General features: G+C 34.8%; 2 protein-coding genes across 2 annotated transcripts; both read left to right on the top strand.

Annotated features, from left to right (window-relative positions):
* Positions 1–4,928: 4,928 nt before the first annotated feature.
* LOC136817424 (uncharacterized) lies at positions 4,929–6,911 on the top strand. The gene has a single exon (XM_067073759.1). It carries the CDS (start codon positions 4,929–4,931, stop codon positions 6,909–6,911), a length of 1,983 nt encoding a protein of 660 aa, XP_066929860.1.
* Positions 6,912–8,268: 1,357 nt separating this feature from the next.
* Positions 8,269–8,709, top strand: LOC136817423 (uncharacterized). The gene has a single exon (XM_067073758.1). The coding sequence runs from the start codon at positions 8,269–8,271 to the stop codon at positions 8,707–8,709; it is 441 nt and encodes a 146-aa protein (XP_066929859.1).
* The last annotated feature ends 8,897 nt before the right edge of the window (positions 8,710–17,606 follow it).

The raw sequence follows: 17,606 nt of genomic DNA, 5'->3' as shown, positions 1-17,606 counted from the left end.
TTTCATATTTTTCGAATCATTGAGTCGTATTTTACAGACCGGTCTGTAAAATACATCATACCATGGGATTTATGCTACGTGGAAAGATCAAGCTTACTCTCTTGATGGTCAAATCCAATTAATTACAATCAAAGAAATATCCAGGCTTTGTTGAGCTTTTATTACTTCATTTAGTTCTCTACTGTAACCATTTGATAGTTTTACATTTTTATTAGTTCACTGTAATGAGAAAAAATATTAAAATCAAATTTAACTGTTAATTCATTTGAAACTGATGTTTCAACCGTTTCAAAATAAAAGTTATTAAAGAAATCTTGAAAAAGATTTTATACTGTCAGTCGAAAAGTTGCTCTAAAAATATCAAATGTTTATTTATTTCAACAAGATATTTCCTTTCAAAACAAATTCAGTTTGCTGATCTTTAAAACGAGAAACATGAAAATATGAAACAATATCACATTTAGAATTACCAACACTTTCTTTTCTCTTTACAGATGTAGTAACAAATAGTAACAAATTTTAAAAAAATGTTATAAAAATTTATTAATTGTCGTCAACAACAAGTAGACCGTATCAATTGGGTTTGGTGGTCGGAGTTGCTGTTGTTGCTGTTGGTATGGATGGAAACCACGATTTGGATTGCCAATACCACGACCACGATAAGGATTGCCAGCGCCACGGCCACGATTTGGATTACCGGCAACCTGATTTACTTGATTATTAATCTGATTTACTTGATTATTAATCTGATTTACTTGATTACTAATCTGATTTACTTGATTATTAATCTGATTTATTTGCTGTTGATCTAAATCTTCATCTAATTGCTGTTCTACATTGACTTGTTGCTGTTCTACATTGACTTGTTGCTGTCCTTCTACTTGTTGCTGTGGTGCTACATCAACACACATAATTCTACAGAATACGTAGATAGTGTAGATTTAAAATTTCTACAGATGTCTGTAGATTATTTACGGGTAGAATTATTATTCTACAAAATATGTAGATTTCATATTTCTACAGACGTCTGCAGAATTACGGCAAATTATTAGATTGTTACAGTTATTTGAATATAAATTTGATTGATGGTATAGTAGATTAAAGTAAACTTGACGGTTGATTGATCAACAGATTGATTTTTTTTCGGTTTCTTTACATATCAGGTATGTCTAAAAATTTTACTTGTTCTTTTAGGTAGATTTCAAGCAAAGGTTCATCAAAACCGCTCTCAAAACAGACAAAAGAGTCAGTCTGTGTGTCTTTATAATATACAAATAATACTGGATTGTTTGGATCGCTTTTTTCAACAATACCGTCAACCTGTCCTTTCCACCAATTTTCAAGACCAGTCCTCAGTTAAAAAGGTTCATTGAAAGAAGAAGTGGGAGTGGATCTTGGAATTCTAGACCAATAATTTTGGGTTCAACTTGAAAAGGTTATGATAAGATTAGATTATAATTCAGGTAAATCCAAAAATTTTACTTGTCCTTTTAAATAATTTTGAACTACTAACTTTGAAACATTCGTAAAGGTCAGTTTTGGTGTCTTTATAATACACATAAAAGGTTGGCTTTTGGGGGTCACTATTATCAGCAATCCCATCAACCTGGCCCTTCCACCAAGTTTCTAGACCAATCACATCATCTTCATATAGGCACTCTATCATATCAGCATTTTCGAAGTCTTCAGGTGTGACTTCAATCAATTTTAGTTCATTATTTTTAAAATCTTCATAAAGAGGACAAACAGACAAGTCCACACCTTCATCGTCTTTAGCTACATATTGTATAAGATATTTAGGTGACTTTTTAGAGCTCCCTTTAATTTCATGTACAAGGCCTCTGTGCCAGTCAATATTGTTGTAATGTTCAACTAATTTCCCCAATAAATCTGTTGAAGAGGAAATGACAGGGACAGAACTTTCAGCAGAAAAATTTGTCTTCCTCTTTTTGGAAAATGTTTTAGTATTTAGATTTATTACTATTATTACTTTTTCGTTTCAGATTTCTTTGAGATTTTTTAGGAGCATCAGAGTTAGAATAATTTTTTCTAACTTTAGAACCATCATCTTTAGAGCTTTGTTTTTCTAATAGAATTTCTTTTGTTTGTTTGGCAACTTCGAGAAATCTTTTTTCCTCTTGTTGCACCAAATCATCATCTAAGACCACAGAGGTACTAAATTCTCTTTCCTCCCATTCTTCAGTTATGTCGGGACTTTTCCACTCCATGACTTTAATTAAATTTTCTTGCACTTTAAGTATTGCCTTGTTTTTAGAATCAGCTGTCATATAAAAAAGAGATTTTTCAGCATTGCTGCCTATTACTTTTTTCCTGAATTGTAGCTGACATTTCAAAGCTTCTCTTTTCATTTTATCAATAGTTAGGTTTTCTAAAGATTTGTTCAAATCTTCCTTGTCAACCCACAAACCACCATATTGTTGAATGGCAACTGTGAGGTTTTCTTTATCCTCAATAAGTTTTTGTTCCTTTCTTGCTTTTTCCTTTGCTAAAGGTTTCAAATTTTCAGCACGTTTTTCATGAATTTTGTGCTTACGATCAAAGAAATCCGCTCTTTGCTTTTTTTTGAAAGTCTTGCCACTTGCATAACTTCAGCTAACTTTGAGGGGCTTAATTTATCTCTCCATTCCTTAGTTTTATTTGTATTAAACATTATTATTCCCTCATATACGACGGTCGAGGGCTTTAGGCTTTGTTTTCATGAGACGGCCAAGCATGCCAAAATCGCGCTCTGAAGCTGCATTTGTAGTTGGAACATTTTTTACTTCGTTAACTAGCTGGGCAGAAGGAGATTTGTAAACTCCATGAATATGATAATGAAGCATGCGTTCAGAAATCATAACAAATGAACCAAACATGATGCTTAGCTGTTGCTTTAAAGGATTTAAGTCAGATTCATTAGGTTCAATCAGTGATTCAAAGATTTCATCCTTGTGTAAAATATTAGCAAAAAGTGATTCCTTTCCTGCAATGAAATCTTCAGGATTATCAGCCCATTTTTTAAAACACTGAAACATGATCTGATAGTGTTCAGACATAGAAATCACTGATTTTTCTTCAACCATTTTACGCCACAGGGGCCCTGTGACCAATTTGTTAATGACACCTAAGGCTCGACATCCGATTTTGAAATTATGTACCTTAAGATCACGCTTAACAGCGGTAACAAGCAAGTTTTCGTTTTCTTTATCCAGTCCCTCAAGAAATGTAATGAGATGGTCATAAATTTGAAAAAGACCACCCCCGTTAAGGAGTAAGAGATTAAATCTATTTCCTTTAAAGGGGTATAGTTGGACGTTATCAATCTTTGGACCTACCTCCGGGTGCCCCGGTGGAGGTCCTATAAATTAACCCATGTCCGTTCGTTCGTTCGTTCGTTCGTCCGTCCGTCTGTTACCAGCTTTTCTCAGGATTGGCTCATTAGTTTTTTTGATTTTTGGCACAGTGATGCAAAATGGTAATGCCCAAAATGTGACGGAGCCCGATTTTCGAAAAAAATTCATTTCCGGCCGAAAATGCCGGAAATATGCCGGAAAAACCGGTTTTTTGGCATTTTCTCAAGATTTCATCATTAGTTTTTTCTGATTTTTTTGCAAAAAGATGCGTATTAGCAATGCTAAAAACTTGGCCGAGTCCGATTTTTGAGAAAAAATCTTTTCCGGTCGAAAATGCCGGAAATATACCGGAAATCGCCATTTTTGCAGATTTTCATCGGACTTTTCCTTATATTTGGTTGTTTTTTTCACACAAAAACATTATTGATAACAATGCTCACCATGAAGCATGGTTCAATCGTCAATAGAACTGAGTTTTGAAGCCGGAACTTTCTAAAAATCGCCGGAGCAGCCCATTTTCACCGGAAAAACGGTATTTCTTGATATTCTCGAGCTGTACTTTATATTTTTTTATGAAATTTTGCACACTGATGCAAAATGATAATACCTGTAATTTGACGGAGCCCGATTTTCAAAACAATAATGTCAATAAAACTGATTTTTGCGACCAGAACTTTCTATTTATTTTTTCCTTACAACCCTTTCCTCTCCCCCCATCAACAATCAATGATGAATTTTTTTGCGTTATGCATTTTTGCTAAATGCTATATTTTCTGACAGATTTTTTTCATTTTTCTCCTCGCATTGCTATCTAACTTTCATCATCAGGTAGGTCCATTTAGCATCTAGCTTGTTTTCTCTTCTTTTAGCCAGGTAGAAAATTTCAATATTTTACCACTTTTTTCACAACCTTTTTCTTGTACCAACTTACACGAAGTTCGAACGATTCTTGTGACACCACTTTCTCCGCTATTAAAGAAAGTGGCATTACCAGATTGGTTGGAACCAACTTTCCCATCAGGAAAACACAAATTCTCCCATATTTTCAAACTTGCTTCTGCTTGATCAGCTAGTGCTACTAAAAAATGAAGACCACAGAAGAACTCATTTACTTTCGATAAACTTTGTCTCTCTTTTTCACTCAGATTTTCCCAAAGTTCTACAACTTTGGGTATAATAGTTTCACGTAAGGCAATAAAAATGTTGTTAAAACACTTTTGTGTGTTACATCGATCAGACATCAAATTCTTGATTGAAACAATGGCTTGGTTCAAAAATTGGGAATTGTTATTGAGTTTCCCTATATCATTCAAAACCTCCATAAACACATCTAGCTGTGTTTGTGCATCACCTGTTGCACTTTCACGAAGCCCAAGAACCAAATTTTTTCCATTTCAAGTATTGATATCATATGTAATAAATGACCTTCTATGTTTGCTTGTTCCGTCACTTTGGAGAGTATTGTTACTGCCAAATGTTTGTCAAGATAAGTGGAATAGGAAAGTTGTTGAAATTCGAAATCATTTTAAAAGAGAACCACGTTTTAAAGATTTGTTTTTGTTCGTTGAAATGGAAATGACAGTTGCAAGTGATCCTCTGTTTTCTAAAGAAGCACTTAAGGAGCGTTTTCCAAGTGATTCCAAAAGCTCTGGTTTTTCTGGTAGTTTTAAGCCAAGAAAGTATTTTGATAATAAATCTCCAAAAAGTTTTTTATGTGTCACTTGCAATGTCAACCATGATATTGAGGCTTGTCCAACATTTAGATCCAAAACTCTTGAAGAAAAGTCCAAATTTTTTATGAAAGAGAGATTGTGTTTTGGTTGTCTTGGTAAAGGCCATATATCTGCTCAGTGTAGAAATCGAAGAACTTGTGTTGTTTGTAACAAAAGACATCCTACAACTCTTCATGGTTTGAGAATTGAGCGTAGACCACCTGCTGATGATTCTAAGAAAACAGATTGTGATGTTAGACCTTCTCCTCCAGTGCCACGACCAAGGCCTGATATAGCTAAGTTTGATGATTCGAAATCAAAACCTGAAACAAAAGGTACTAAAGGAGGTGTTAAATGTGGAGTTCTGAATAACAGTGCTAATAAAAATCTCAGTATGTGTGTTGTACCAGTTCCTCTTCGACATGATCATTCAAAGTCTGATATTGTAACATATACTCTTCTTGATACCTGTTCTCAAGCTTGCTTTATTTCTGACGAAATTGTTTTTTTGATGTCATTGAAAACTATAAGTACTGAATTGAGCATTAACACGATAACATCTGTCAAGTCTGAGAAGTGTCAAGTGGCTTGTGGATTAAGAGTGAAAGGTCTTCATGCTGGTGATGGTAGTTGGTTATCTCTGCCGAAGTGTTTTAGTAAACCTAATATTCCTGTTGATTCCAGTGAGATTCCGACAGCTGACTCTATAAAAGAATGGCCTTATCTTAAATCTATTGAAAATGAGCTTCCTAATACAACGTCTTTAAAGGTTGGAATTCTGATTGGTGCTAATTGTTTGAAAGCTATCGAACCTTTGAAAGTTATACCAAGTCAGGATGATGGCCCATTTGCCTTTAAAACTAAGCTTGGTTGGTGTGTTGTTGGACCTATCAGTTCGTCAAGGTCATCAGATACTATTTCTTGTTGCAGAGTCATGGTTAATGATCATGGTAGATCGAACCATCTTGTTGTTGAAGAAACACAGGTTAAAGACTCTGGAATTGAATCTATGCTAAAAAATCTTTTTGATATTGAAAGTGTTCCTAAAACTAAGTTATCTACTGAGTACGAATCTTTTTCTCAAGATGATTTACACTTTCTAGAAATTGTTGAAAATCGTTCTGAATTCATTGATGGACACTATCATGTACCTCTGCCCTTTCGTAACGAAAATATTAGCTTTCCAGATAATCGTCCTCTAGCTCTGAAAAGGTTGAGTTTGCTGAAGAAAAAGTTTGAATCTTCTTCAAAATTTCACTCTGACTATGTTGCCTTTATGAAATGCAAATCTACTGAACGTGTGCTAGGTGTTTTGTGGTCCCTAGAAGATGATGTTTTCCAGTTCAAAGCTCCTTCTAATGTTTTCTCAAGATCTCGTAGAGGGATGTTATCAGCATTGAATTCAATCTATGATCCTTTGGGTTTGATTTCTCCTTTCATTCTTAAGGGAAGACTTATCTTTCAGACAGTGTGTCAGCTTTCAATCGGTTGGGATGATCCAGTTCCTAACGAGTATCTCATTCAATGGGATAAATGGGTTGAATCTTTAGTAAATTTACAAGTGCTCAGTGTCAGTCGTTGCTTTAATGCAAGAAGTTTTACTCGAATTGTTGAAATCAGTTTACACCACTTTTCTGATGCTTGTTATTATGGTTATAGTGGTTCTCATTACTTAAGATTTGTAACGTCTGATAATTATGTTCATTGTTCTTTGGTGATGGGTAAATCTCGCGTTGTCCCAGCTAAAAGTAATCACACTATGCCTCGTTTGGAGTTGATGGCTGCTACTCTTTCTTCTCAAATAGCTAAGTTTATCTCAAAGGAATTTGATTATGAAATAGCTTAGGAACTTTTCTGGTGTGACAATACGTGTGCTTTAGGCTATATTAGTAACACTACGAAGAAATTTAGAAAATTTGTTGCTAACAGGGTGTGTCTTATTACGAAAACAACGAAATCTTCTCAATGGAATTATGTTGAATCTGAGAATAATCCTGCTGATCATGGATTAAGAGGTTTGAAAACTGAAGGAAATGAGAAAAAGGTTTCAGAATGGTTCAATGGTCCCAGCTTTCTTTGGGATAAATCTCAAGTCCTGAGGTAGTCGTCGATAAGACCACTTCTGTAATGGTCATAAAGCCTAATTATGTAGATATAATTTCTCATCTCGAGAGTCGTGTTTCAAGCTTTTTGAAAATGAAGAAAATCATTTCCTTTGTTCTTCTTTATATGGAGAAATTACGTAGGAAAAATCGTATTTATTTTAGAAAGACAAGATCACAACCTGAGTTTAAAATGAGTAACCTTCTGTCTGTTGATATTATGACTAAAGCTTCATTTAAAATCTTTAAGCTTCTTCAATCTAAATACTTTTTTTCTTCTGCTTCAAATTCTAAGATCTCTAGTTTGAATCCTTTTACAGATGATAATGGTTTATTACGTGTTGGAGGACGTCTTGGTAGATCTCTGCTTGACCCATGTGTTAAGTATCCTATTATCATGATAAGGTTCACCATGCAGGGAGAAATGTAACGATGAATGAGATTCGTGAAAATGGTCTTTGGATAACTAGTCTTTGTTCTCTTGTTAAGTCAGTGATTTGGAATTGTTTTCTTTGTCTGATCTGCCTTTTGAAAGAACTTTAGAGGCCCCACCATTTAGTTTTTGTGGTGTAGATTTGTTTGGCCCGTTTTTAGTTAAGGAACGTCGCTCATTGGTTAAGCGTTGGGGAGTTATTTATACTTGTTTGTCAAGTCGAAGTGCACATATTGAATCTGTGGTTTCTATGAATACTGATTCTTTTATCTTGTGTCTAAGAAGGTTTATTTGTCGTCGTGGATCTATTCGAATGCTTAGGAGTGATAATGGATCGAATTTTGTTGGTGCTCAGAGTGAGCTGAAGGAGTTGTTTAAAAGTCTTGATCATGACAAAATTAAAGCTTTTTTGAGAGACGAATTTGATGCTGACTATGTTGTTTGGGAAAGAAATCCTCCTTATTCTAGTCATTTTGGGGGCGTTTGGGAACGCCAGATTAGAAGTATTAGAGCTGTGTAGGATGGAATTTTGCAAACTCATAGCAGTTCATTCAACGATGAGTCATTGAGAACATTGCTTTGTGAAGCTGAGTGAATCATCAATTCTCGTCCATTGAGCGTGGAGAACATTTGAGATTCCTTTAAGTTTGAAACCCATCACACCAATGATGCTTTTGACTGGTAAGTCAAGAATCGTCCTGCCTCCTCCTGGTGCATTTGGTGATGCAGCAGCTTATTCAAGACGTCAGTGGAAACGAGTGCAACACGTGGTCAATGAATTTTGGTCAAGATGGAGGAAGGAGCACTTGACCAACCTCCAAGAACGAACAAGATGGCTATCCAAACGACGAAATTTTTGGATTGGTGACATTGTAATGGTCAAAAGTGATGCCAAACGTAATCAATGGCCAATTGGGCGTGTCACCAAAGCAAATGTCGACGAACGTGGACATTGTCGAAAAGTAACGGTTAATTTAATCAATGGTGAGTTCGAAAGACCCATAACAAACATTATATTGTTGGAAGAATACGAAAAAGGAGATTCCCCACCGAGGAACCATGAAGATGTGTGTCCAAAAGTACCTGTTCAGTTCAAAAAGTGTGCCTAAACGAAAAAGAAAAAAATCTCTACAGTGTATATGTCAGAAGAATAAATCCCATTAATAGTGGAAAAATTATTACCATTAATGAAACAAATATACTAGGGCCCTCTGAGGCCAAAGAAAGCGACCCGTATGGACCTAAGTAATGTAGGTATAGTCAATTTTCTTTTTATAATATATATTATATTCCCCAATAAACTTTACAGTACCGAAGATAATATAAAATATACATCCCTATAGGATATTTTGTGTATAGTCTGATCAATTTTGACCAGAATATCTTTAAGATTTTTGTGTTTTTATAAGATATAAATGGTAGGTTTTTGTATAGTGTCTTGATATGAGAAACCAATAATTGGAAAGTACTTTGTGAAGGTTGTAATAGTGTTCTGAGTAAGGGATAATGAAGAGTAGTGTGTCAGATTTGCCTTTTTGTCTGTGCTGCTGCTTTCATCTAAAGCATTTATGTAGCCGTATCCTTGTATTTTTATGTTTAAGTGTTTTAAAGAGTAGTTGGTCTTGAGTCACATTGTTAGTTTTTGAAAACTCGTTGTTGATTATTGTGATAGGGTAGCCCCTTTATAATAGTGTCTTTTTCAAGGATTGAAGTTCTTCCTTGAAGACACGGTTTTCACTAGTAATTGTCCGGTATTTGAGTGCTTGGGAGTAGATAACACTCCTGTTTGTATGGTTAGGGTGGTATGAGGTATGAGTAGTGTAGTAATATTTTTGTATCGGTAGGTTTGGTGAAAAATCTGCTCTAGAATGGACATAGATTGTTGTGTCTAGGAAGTTTATGCTTTTGTCCGAAGACTTTGTTTAGTTCCTTGCCATATCAAAAAGATATCATCCAAGAATCTTAGGTATGTTTTAACCCTTTCAGCCCCAGTTCCCAGAGGACCGCACTGCTGTCCCTGACTTCTTTTTTAAATTGTGAAGTTTTGGCGGGAAATAAAGAGAAGTCTTTCAGTAGCTTTCAAAGAAAATAAGATGGCGCGTTGTGTGCAGAAGACAGCGTACAAAAATCTTGTGCAAGTAAAAAGTTTTGTTTACAAAAGTATGTACAACAATATTTGGAGGCAAAATCTGTAAGGCCGAAAATGGGATTTTTAACAACTTCTGTCAATCATTATAATTTTTCTATGAGGGTTAATCAAAAAAATTTTTTCTCAGTTAGTAGATACTGTTGTGCTAAAGATTTATCAGAAGAATTTTCATAAAGAAGACTATCGTTGGATGGCAAAAAATTGTTTTCAATTTTGTTTTGCCTTTTTCTGGTCATGTGGCACGCTGATGACGTCATTTTGCAAGTTTCTCTCTATCAAAATGACACTATAAGTGAAAAAGGGTGAAAACTTGAGAGGCCTAGGTTTAGTGATTCCAGAGATATTGTAGAATAAGTAAACGTATTCAAAAACTCATTTTACGGCTCTAGGAAAGTAGCTGTGAAAACTCCTGGACTGAAAGGGTTAAATTTATTTTTTATAAGATGATTTCAGAATTGTATTTTCTTCAAGATAGCCTAAAACAGGTTCATTGCTGTCTCGAATAGTTGTTTGTATGTGATATTGTCAAATTCAAAGTAGCTGTTTTCTAGTACAAATTTGAATAAGGTTTTCAGGGTACAGCTGTCTGGTATATGGTGGCCCATGAATGCCAAGTTAAATTGTTAAAAAAAAATAAAAATAATTTACTTTTCGCTTTTAATTTTAATTTTGAACTAAATTTTGATTTTAAAATTGATTTACTTTCTGTTTTCAAAAACGATTTCCAACTCATCCCATCGGGGCCATGTCATTTTAAAATCAATTTTAAATGAATTGATCTGACAGCCCATTGAGGCCATTCATAGAAATGAGTAAATTTCAACAGATAAAGTTTCTTTTGATAATAGAACGAACCAGTGGATAAAATCAATCATATCCATTGTGAATATAAAAATAAACCATATTAATTGATGAATTAGAAAATTACTTGAATTGATACGATAATTAATCAAGCTCAAAAATCGATTGATCAATTAATATTCTTGATATGGCCTAAGTCTGATTACGTAATATTTTAACTCCTGTGATGTATATATATAATCTTTTGCCCATTTGCTAAAAAGATTCTGGTTTTTACGCCTGTAACTAATCTTTTTACCAAATAAGGTAATTCTTACCTGTTGGTGCACAAAATAAGTGTTTTTACCCTTCCTGAATTCACGTATAATGTTCAATTGAGAATTATGGAATTGCTGAATACTAAATTGAAAGGTAATCTTCCTCAAAGCTCATAACTATCATAATTTTCTTAAAGAACTTTTTGAACTTTACACAAAAAAGTGAAAAATGATAGCAAAATAATACAATAGCGCACAAAAAAATATAAATTATACAAAAATCTTTATCTGATCGTGATAATAGCAATAACAATAATAATAATATTTACCAAACTGTCTAAAATTTTTTAATATAGTTTTGATTCTTAATATGTCAAATTTATTTATCTTATTGCTGCCAAAAGGTGACTTAAATAATTTCAAGACAATGTCAAGAAGAACAGCTGTTTCGTGGTCACTTTTTCGGATTCCAAAACGGTTGTTAAGCTTTTTGCATTTTCTATGTCACTTTTCAATGTATTTCTTTTTTCATTCAAATCTGACAAGGCTTTTTCGTGTACTGCTATTTCTTTTTCATAGTGTTTAATTTTCAATTGATTTGAATATATAACATTTTCGAGAACTTCAATTTTTTCTATTTGTATTTTTTAGTTTTTGCTCCATGTCGGTGATAATCTCTTTGTTCCTTTGAAATTTACTGAGGGCGGCTTTTTTTTGATTTAGCACTTTACTTCCTTTCCTCGCCGGTATTTAAATATTGTAACCTGAGTGCATAAAAAAAAATCAAAAAATAACTGTATTTGAAAGAAAATGAAAAGTATATAAATTAATGACTGCAAACAATGCCATACTTATTTGTAACAGCATATGCAAGATTGATTGTCATTTTTGCACTTTTAGCCATGTACGTCAAAACAACAGGATTATCTTCATCTACCTTCACATTAGCGACCCTTTCATTTTTTCCTCTGTTTGTAAAATATTCTCTAACTGCACTTTTAGATTTTCCAGATTGTTTATGTAGATGGAATACTATGCTTGAATTGTATGCTTGAAAATACAAACAAATTCCTCACCGTGACCTAGTCGAATTCGTTTCGGAACTTTAACCGTTAGCGCATGATGAACACAATGATTCTTGATGGCTCGAAATATGGGAAGGAAAACGTCTATGTACACAGGAACAGTTATCGAAATGGTTCAAGGATTCTTGTATTTTTCTTTGAATGTCAATCTCCTTTTAACGGTTTCCAAAATGTCTTTAAAAATCCAAGAAATAATCCCGGTAACCTTACAGGATTCTTCAGACAATTTTTCGTACGAGGTTTTCATTTATATAACTGAAAAAAAAAGTTTAGAAATATTATTAAAACTCTTCTAGTAAGCTGAACACATTGACCATTCGTGTTCCCAATTCATGAGTTGGTTTAAGTCTTCCTGAAGGCTTATTGGCATCATTAATTGAGTCAATGACTCCTGTAAATGAGTGCATCATCAGCAAACAATCTTATTTTACATTTAACCAATTCAGGAAGATCGTTTATGTAAACTAAAAACAGAAGAGGGCCGAGCACTGTGCCTTGAGGAACTCCAGAGATAACATTAGCGTTTTCAGATGACTCGCCGTTAACGACAACAGTTTGAGTGCGATTGGAGAGGTAGTTGGTGATATATTCAAGAGTTTTACCCCTTACGCCATAATGATGAAGTTTTAGATAAAGTTTTTTGTGGTCAACTTTATCAAAAGCCTTTGAAAAGTCAAGTAGAATTGAGTCGATTTGCTTAGCTTCGTTCAGGGACTTAGCAAGGTTTTTGATTGTTGTTACAAGTTGTGATTCACATGACCGATGTTTCCTGAAACCATGCTGGCTATCTGTCAAAATGTTGGTGTTTTCAAGGTGGGCCATAATGTTGCTGTGTAAAATATGCTCCAAAATTTTACAGGATATGGAGGTAAGGCTGATAGGCCTGTAGTTACAGGCTTTGGATTCGTCGGTTTTACCAGGTTTGAAAACAGGGGCAACCAGGGCATGCCTCCAGTCATCTGGGATGGAAGACTGTTTGAGTGAAGCCTGCATCGCTAAGGTAAGACCAGGAGATATTTGGCCAGCAAACTCATTAAGAAATCTTGATGAGACACCATCTGGACCAGCAGCTTTGTTAGGGTTGATATCGTTAAGGAGTTTTGCGAACACCAGGTTCTGTGATATTAATTTCTGGCATGGGTGTATTCGCTGACCCTGCAGGGGTGGGATTCGACCGTCAGGTATGGAGAAGACATTTGAAAACTGTTTGTTGAGGATGTTCGCTTTCTTGGTGTTATCAATGTGTAAGCTGCCGTTGTCTCGCAGGGGTGCTTCTCCATCATCTTCACATTTACGGGATTTTATGAATCGAAACAGTTTCTTGGGATTATTTACCCCATCTGGGCTTACACAGTTTTTGACAAAGTTATTGAATGCTGATTTGCAAGCTTTCCTGCATTCGTTTGTTAGCTTTTTGAAGCGATCCCAGTCTGCAGGTTTTGATGATTTTTTGGCTCGCTTGTAGGCCTTCTTCTTCCGCCGAGATAACCTTTTACATTTCTGTGTTATCCAAGGTTGAGAATAACGACATGATGTGTATTTTGAAGGTCATTAACAGGGGATTCAGAGTTGCAAGTAGTGGTAAACTCAGCAATTTCAGCAGAGATTTGATCTTTGATCTACCCAATGTTTGCTCTGTTCCACATGAAGATTTTGTGTTTGCTAGGTTTGGATCGAATAGGATGACATGCCATGTCAAGAAGAACAGCTGTTTCGTGGTCACTTTTTCGGATTCCAAAATGGTTGTTAAGCTTTTTGCATTTTCTATGTCACTTTTCAATGTATTTATTTTTTCATTCAAATCTGACAAGGCTTTTTCGTGTACTGCTATTTCTTTTTCATAGTGTTTAATTTTAAATTGATTTGAATATATAACATTTTCGAGAAGTTCAATTTTTTCTATTTGTATTTTTAGTTTTTGCTCCATGTCGGTGGTAATCTCTTTGTTCCTTTGAAATTTACTGAGGGCGGCTTTTTTTTTGATTTAGCACTTTACTTCCTTTCCTCGCCGGTATTTAAATATTGTAACCTGAGTGTATAAAAAAATCAAAAAATAACTGTATTTGAAAGAAAATGAAAAGTATATAAATTAATGACTGCAAACAATGCCATACTTATTTGTAACAAACAGCATATGCAAGATTGATTGTCATTTTTGCACTTTTAGCCATGTACGTCAAAACAACAGGATTATCTTCATCTACCTTCACATTAGCGACCCTTTCATTTTTTCCTCTGTTTGTAAAATATTCTCTAACTGCACTTTTAGATTTTCCAGATTGTTTATGTAGATGGAATACTATGCTTGAATTGTATGCTTGAAAATACAAACAAATTCCTATCCGTGACCTAGTCGAATTCGTTTCGGAACTTTGACCGTTAGCGCATGATGAACACAATGATTCTTGATGGCTCGAAATATGGGAAGGAAAACGTCTATGTACACAGGAACAGTTATAGAAATGGTCCAAGGATTCTTTTATTTTTCTTTGAATGTCAATCTCCTTTTAACGGTTTTCAAAATGTCTTCAAAAATCCAAGAAATAATCCCGGTAACCTTACAGGATTCTTCAGACAATTTTTCGTACGAGGTTTTCATTTATATAACTGAAAAAAAAAGTTGAAAAATATTATTACAACTCTTCTAGTAAGCTGAACACATACAACCATCAAAATATTAAAATGTATCCAGGGGTTACTATCAATCATTTTAGCTGAATCATTCCCATCAAACGGCAGCATTTATATTAAAAAATAGGTCACCTTTGAACTGTAACACAAAAACTAGAGAGATTTTGAAAAAAATAAAATTACAGAATGAAAATTTAGGTCTTTTTCTCTCTAAACATGCATAGTTTGATTGGGATTGATTAAACACTGAAAATACCTCACAACTGAGGATAAAAAAACCACACTTTCAAAGCCAATAAACTATCCAACAAACAGAGCCATACTTGCTTCAAAAATTAATTCATAGCCCACAAGAAGGTTTAAACTTCTCACAACGCTTAATATATAGCTTAGAAGTTGATACTTTTCTATGTAGAAATTTGAGGTTTTTACAAAACCACAAGCTACTTAATAAAGATTCAAATCGACAAAGCAGCGTTGCCTGCGCTATGAAAAAAATATTGCTCACTTTTGATGTGCCGTAGGCCCGCCGTGGGCATATCTTCGGAACCGCTTTTTTCTGAGAGGTCTATGACCCCTCATTTTCTTGCATTACTCTTTTTCAGATGGACCTATTTTCAAAGTTATTAGATGAGTTTGAAATTTTGCCCTGACCTCCCTAGTACGGGCCGATTTCAGCTTCGTTTTGAGTGGTTTCATTTTCGATTTCAAGTCAACATCTTAGCAACGGGGTGCTCGCCCATAGTTACAGGGGTTTGTGCAAAAAACTAAACATAGAAAGTTTTCCGAAACCCCCATTTTGATTAATGCAATGAAAAATAAAACTTTTCTATGTTTCACTTTTTTGCACCTATTCTTCAAAATGAAAATATTTAATATTTTAAGTTCTTCTTTTATTCAGTGATTTTTTACGGCACTTTGTTGACAATTTAACTCTCGCATCAAATTCCCGCTTTCTTCAGTAAATTGATGATGAGAAAAAACCTAAGCCACAGATTGAAACAAATATATGAAGGATGGGATATTACAACCGCCTGTCGTGCAAGGCACTGAAAGGCCACGGGTGCCAAAAAGAAGGGCTCTTTCAAATGTGGCAACCTCATCGAACGTTCGATTGCCAATCGAACCAATCGAATTAATCGAATGATTGATTATCGATTAGCCGAATTGATCGAACGCCTATCGAATTCTAATCGAAACCGAAAAACATGTGAAATTCGATTTGATTTGAGTTCGACGAGCTTCGATTAACGTTCGATCAACTTCGATTTTACTTTGAAAAGTTTAAATTTTGCGGGGCTAAATTTGGAAGATTTTTTGTAACACCACCATGAAATTCCCTTCCTGCCAAAAGAAGTTAGCGGAAGAATGTTTGCTTAATTCGCTGGGGGGTATATAGGTGATGGGTATGTGCGGACGGTAAGGGTCAGTTTTTTCACCTTTCAAAGTCTCTCTAAGAGGGTAGCAAAAATCACAAAAATTCATATCAGTCTCTCTAAGGGTCGGAAAATTCAAGATTTCTAGGAAATTCTTTTGATTCATAGAGAAAAAATTGAAAAAAGTCTCTTAAGGGTAGGGAATTTTTCAAATTCCGAAGGAAATTTTTCAAGGGTCTCTTTAAGGGTCACTTTTTCAGCAAAAATCAGTCTCTTTAAGGGTCGGTTTTTTGGGGTCCCATCCGGACATACCCATCATCTTCCAACCCTAGTACCGAGAATATAATGAATTGATCGATTATTCAACTATGTAAGCCACATTAAGTAGGTAGGTACCGGGCCCGGGGGGGGGGGCTTACTTCAATATTCAATTTCAATTGGCTTGACTTATTAGTGTGGGCGAGAAAGCGCACAAATTAACTCACTTTAAATGGGTTTAATTTCCACAGAGAATAACTTCGCGGTTGAGCCCATCTGCAGAATTCGAGTAATGCGCTGGGATTTTTTCACGTTCGAAGAGTTTTCAAAAACTTGGCATGAACTTATTTTTGGGCGTGCCTCTCTAGATTTAGTTTTTGTACTAGAAATTATTGAAAAAATCTCAGTTTTCTAGATGGTAGCAGCTCACCGGCCTTTGAGTTAAACTTCTAAATGAGCTTTCTTAATCCACGAAACATAACGCATATTGAATCGACTTATTGCTTTTTATTCTACATATTTTTCGTTATTTCTTTATGTCTATTTTTCGTAGAAAATTATATCTAGTTGATGAAAGCAAAGATTTCTACGGCGTAGGGATCATAATACATCCAATATAGTAGAAGATATCCAATCGTCGCGAAAATCTGTTAAAAAGGAAGAGTAAGTTGAGGATTTATGAAAACAGTTTCTAAAGGGAACTCACTCAGATAAAACTTCTCACCCGGGAAAAGTTTGTCACTTGGTGGAAAATTTCAGCACTTTTTTCATTTCAAGGTATAAATTTTAATTCATTAATTTCATGTCACGAATTTCAAACTTCGGTAATTACATGAAGCCATTTATTGAAATCTAAATAAATACCAAAAGCTATCAGAAAGAAGTCGTTGTAAATCAAATAGGGAATATACCAAAAGTGTTTTATTTGATTGTTTCCTAATTCATTTAACAGTCAGTACCTTTAGCCAAATTAGGAACATTTTTCTTTATTTTACCAGGATTCCTAATTAGGAATCCTATTCCTAATTACTTTTTCGCAAAAAAGTGCAATGATTTGAATCGCTTTTTTTACCTTCACCTTCATAAATCGTGATGGCAAATGTTGATTTCAGTCCAAATTTCTTCGTTATTCTTTATATCTCCCCATGGGAAAGGTCATCAGACATCAGGGAGACAAAAGAACAAAAATCACCGACTTTTGTACCATTTTCAACTACCACCCACCTCTTCACCAAGACGATAAAAAAACAAGTCCTGTTTGTAGATTTCCATCGTTCCTGCCTGGAAGCGGATGGACAGTAACTTTTTCTCAGCTGAAGGGATAAGAACCGCGAAATATGGTATGTGACGCCTTGGTACTCAACGTAGCTCGACCCTGACAATTTTTTTGACTCAGATCGTCCACTCACTTTCCTTCGCAACTCGACGGAACTAACTTCATCATTATCA

The sequence above is a fragment of the Clytia hemisphaerica genome, unplaced genomic scaffold (genome assembly GCF_902728285.1).
Source record: "Clytia hemisphaerica strain Z4C2 unplaced genomic scaffold, Clytia hemisphaerica genome assembly, whole genome shotgun sequence".
Classification (NCBI taxonomy): Eukaryota; Metazoa; Cnidaria; class Hydrozoa; order Leptothecata; family Clytiidae; genus Clytia; species Clytia hemisphaerica.
Note: the sequence above shows the minus strand (reverse complement) of the source record. Positions and strands in the feature narration are given on the sequence as shown.

Excerpts from the sequence above, each read along its gene's own strand:
- LOC136817424 (XM_067073759.1), top strand. The coding sequence starts at position 4,929 with ATGACAGTTGCAAGTGATCCTCTGTTTTCTAAAGAAGCACTTAAGGAG.
- LOC136817423 (XM_067073758.1), top strand. The coding sequence starts at position 8,269 with ATGCTTTTGACTGGTAAGTCAAGAATCGTCCTGCCTCCTCCTGGTGCA.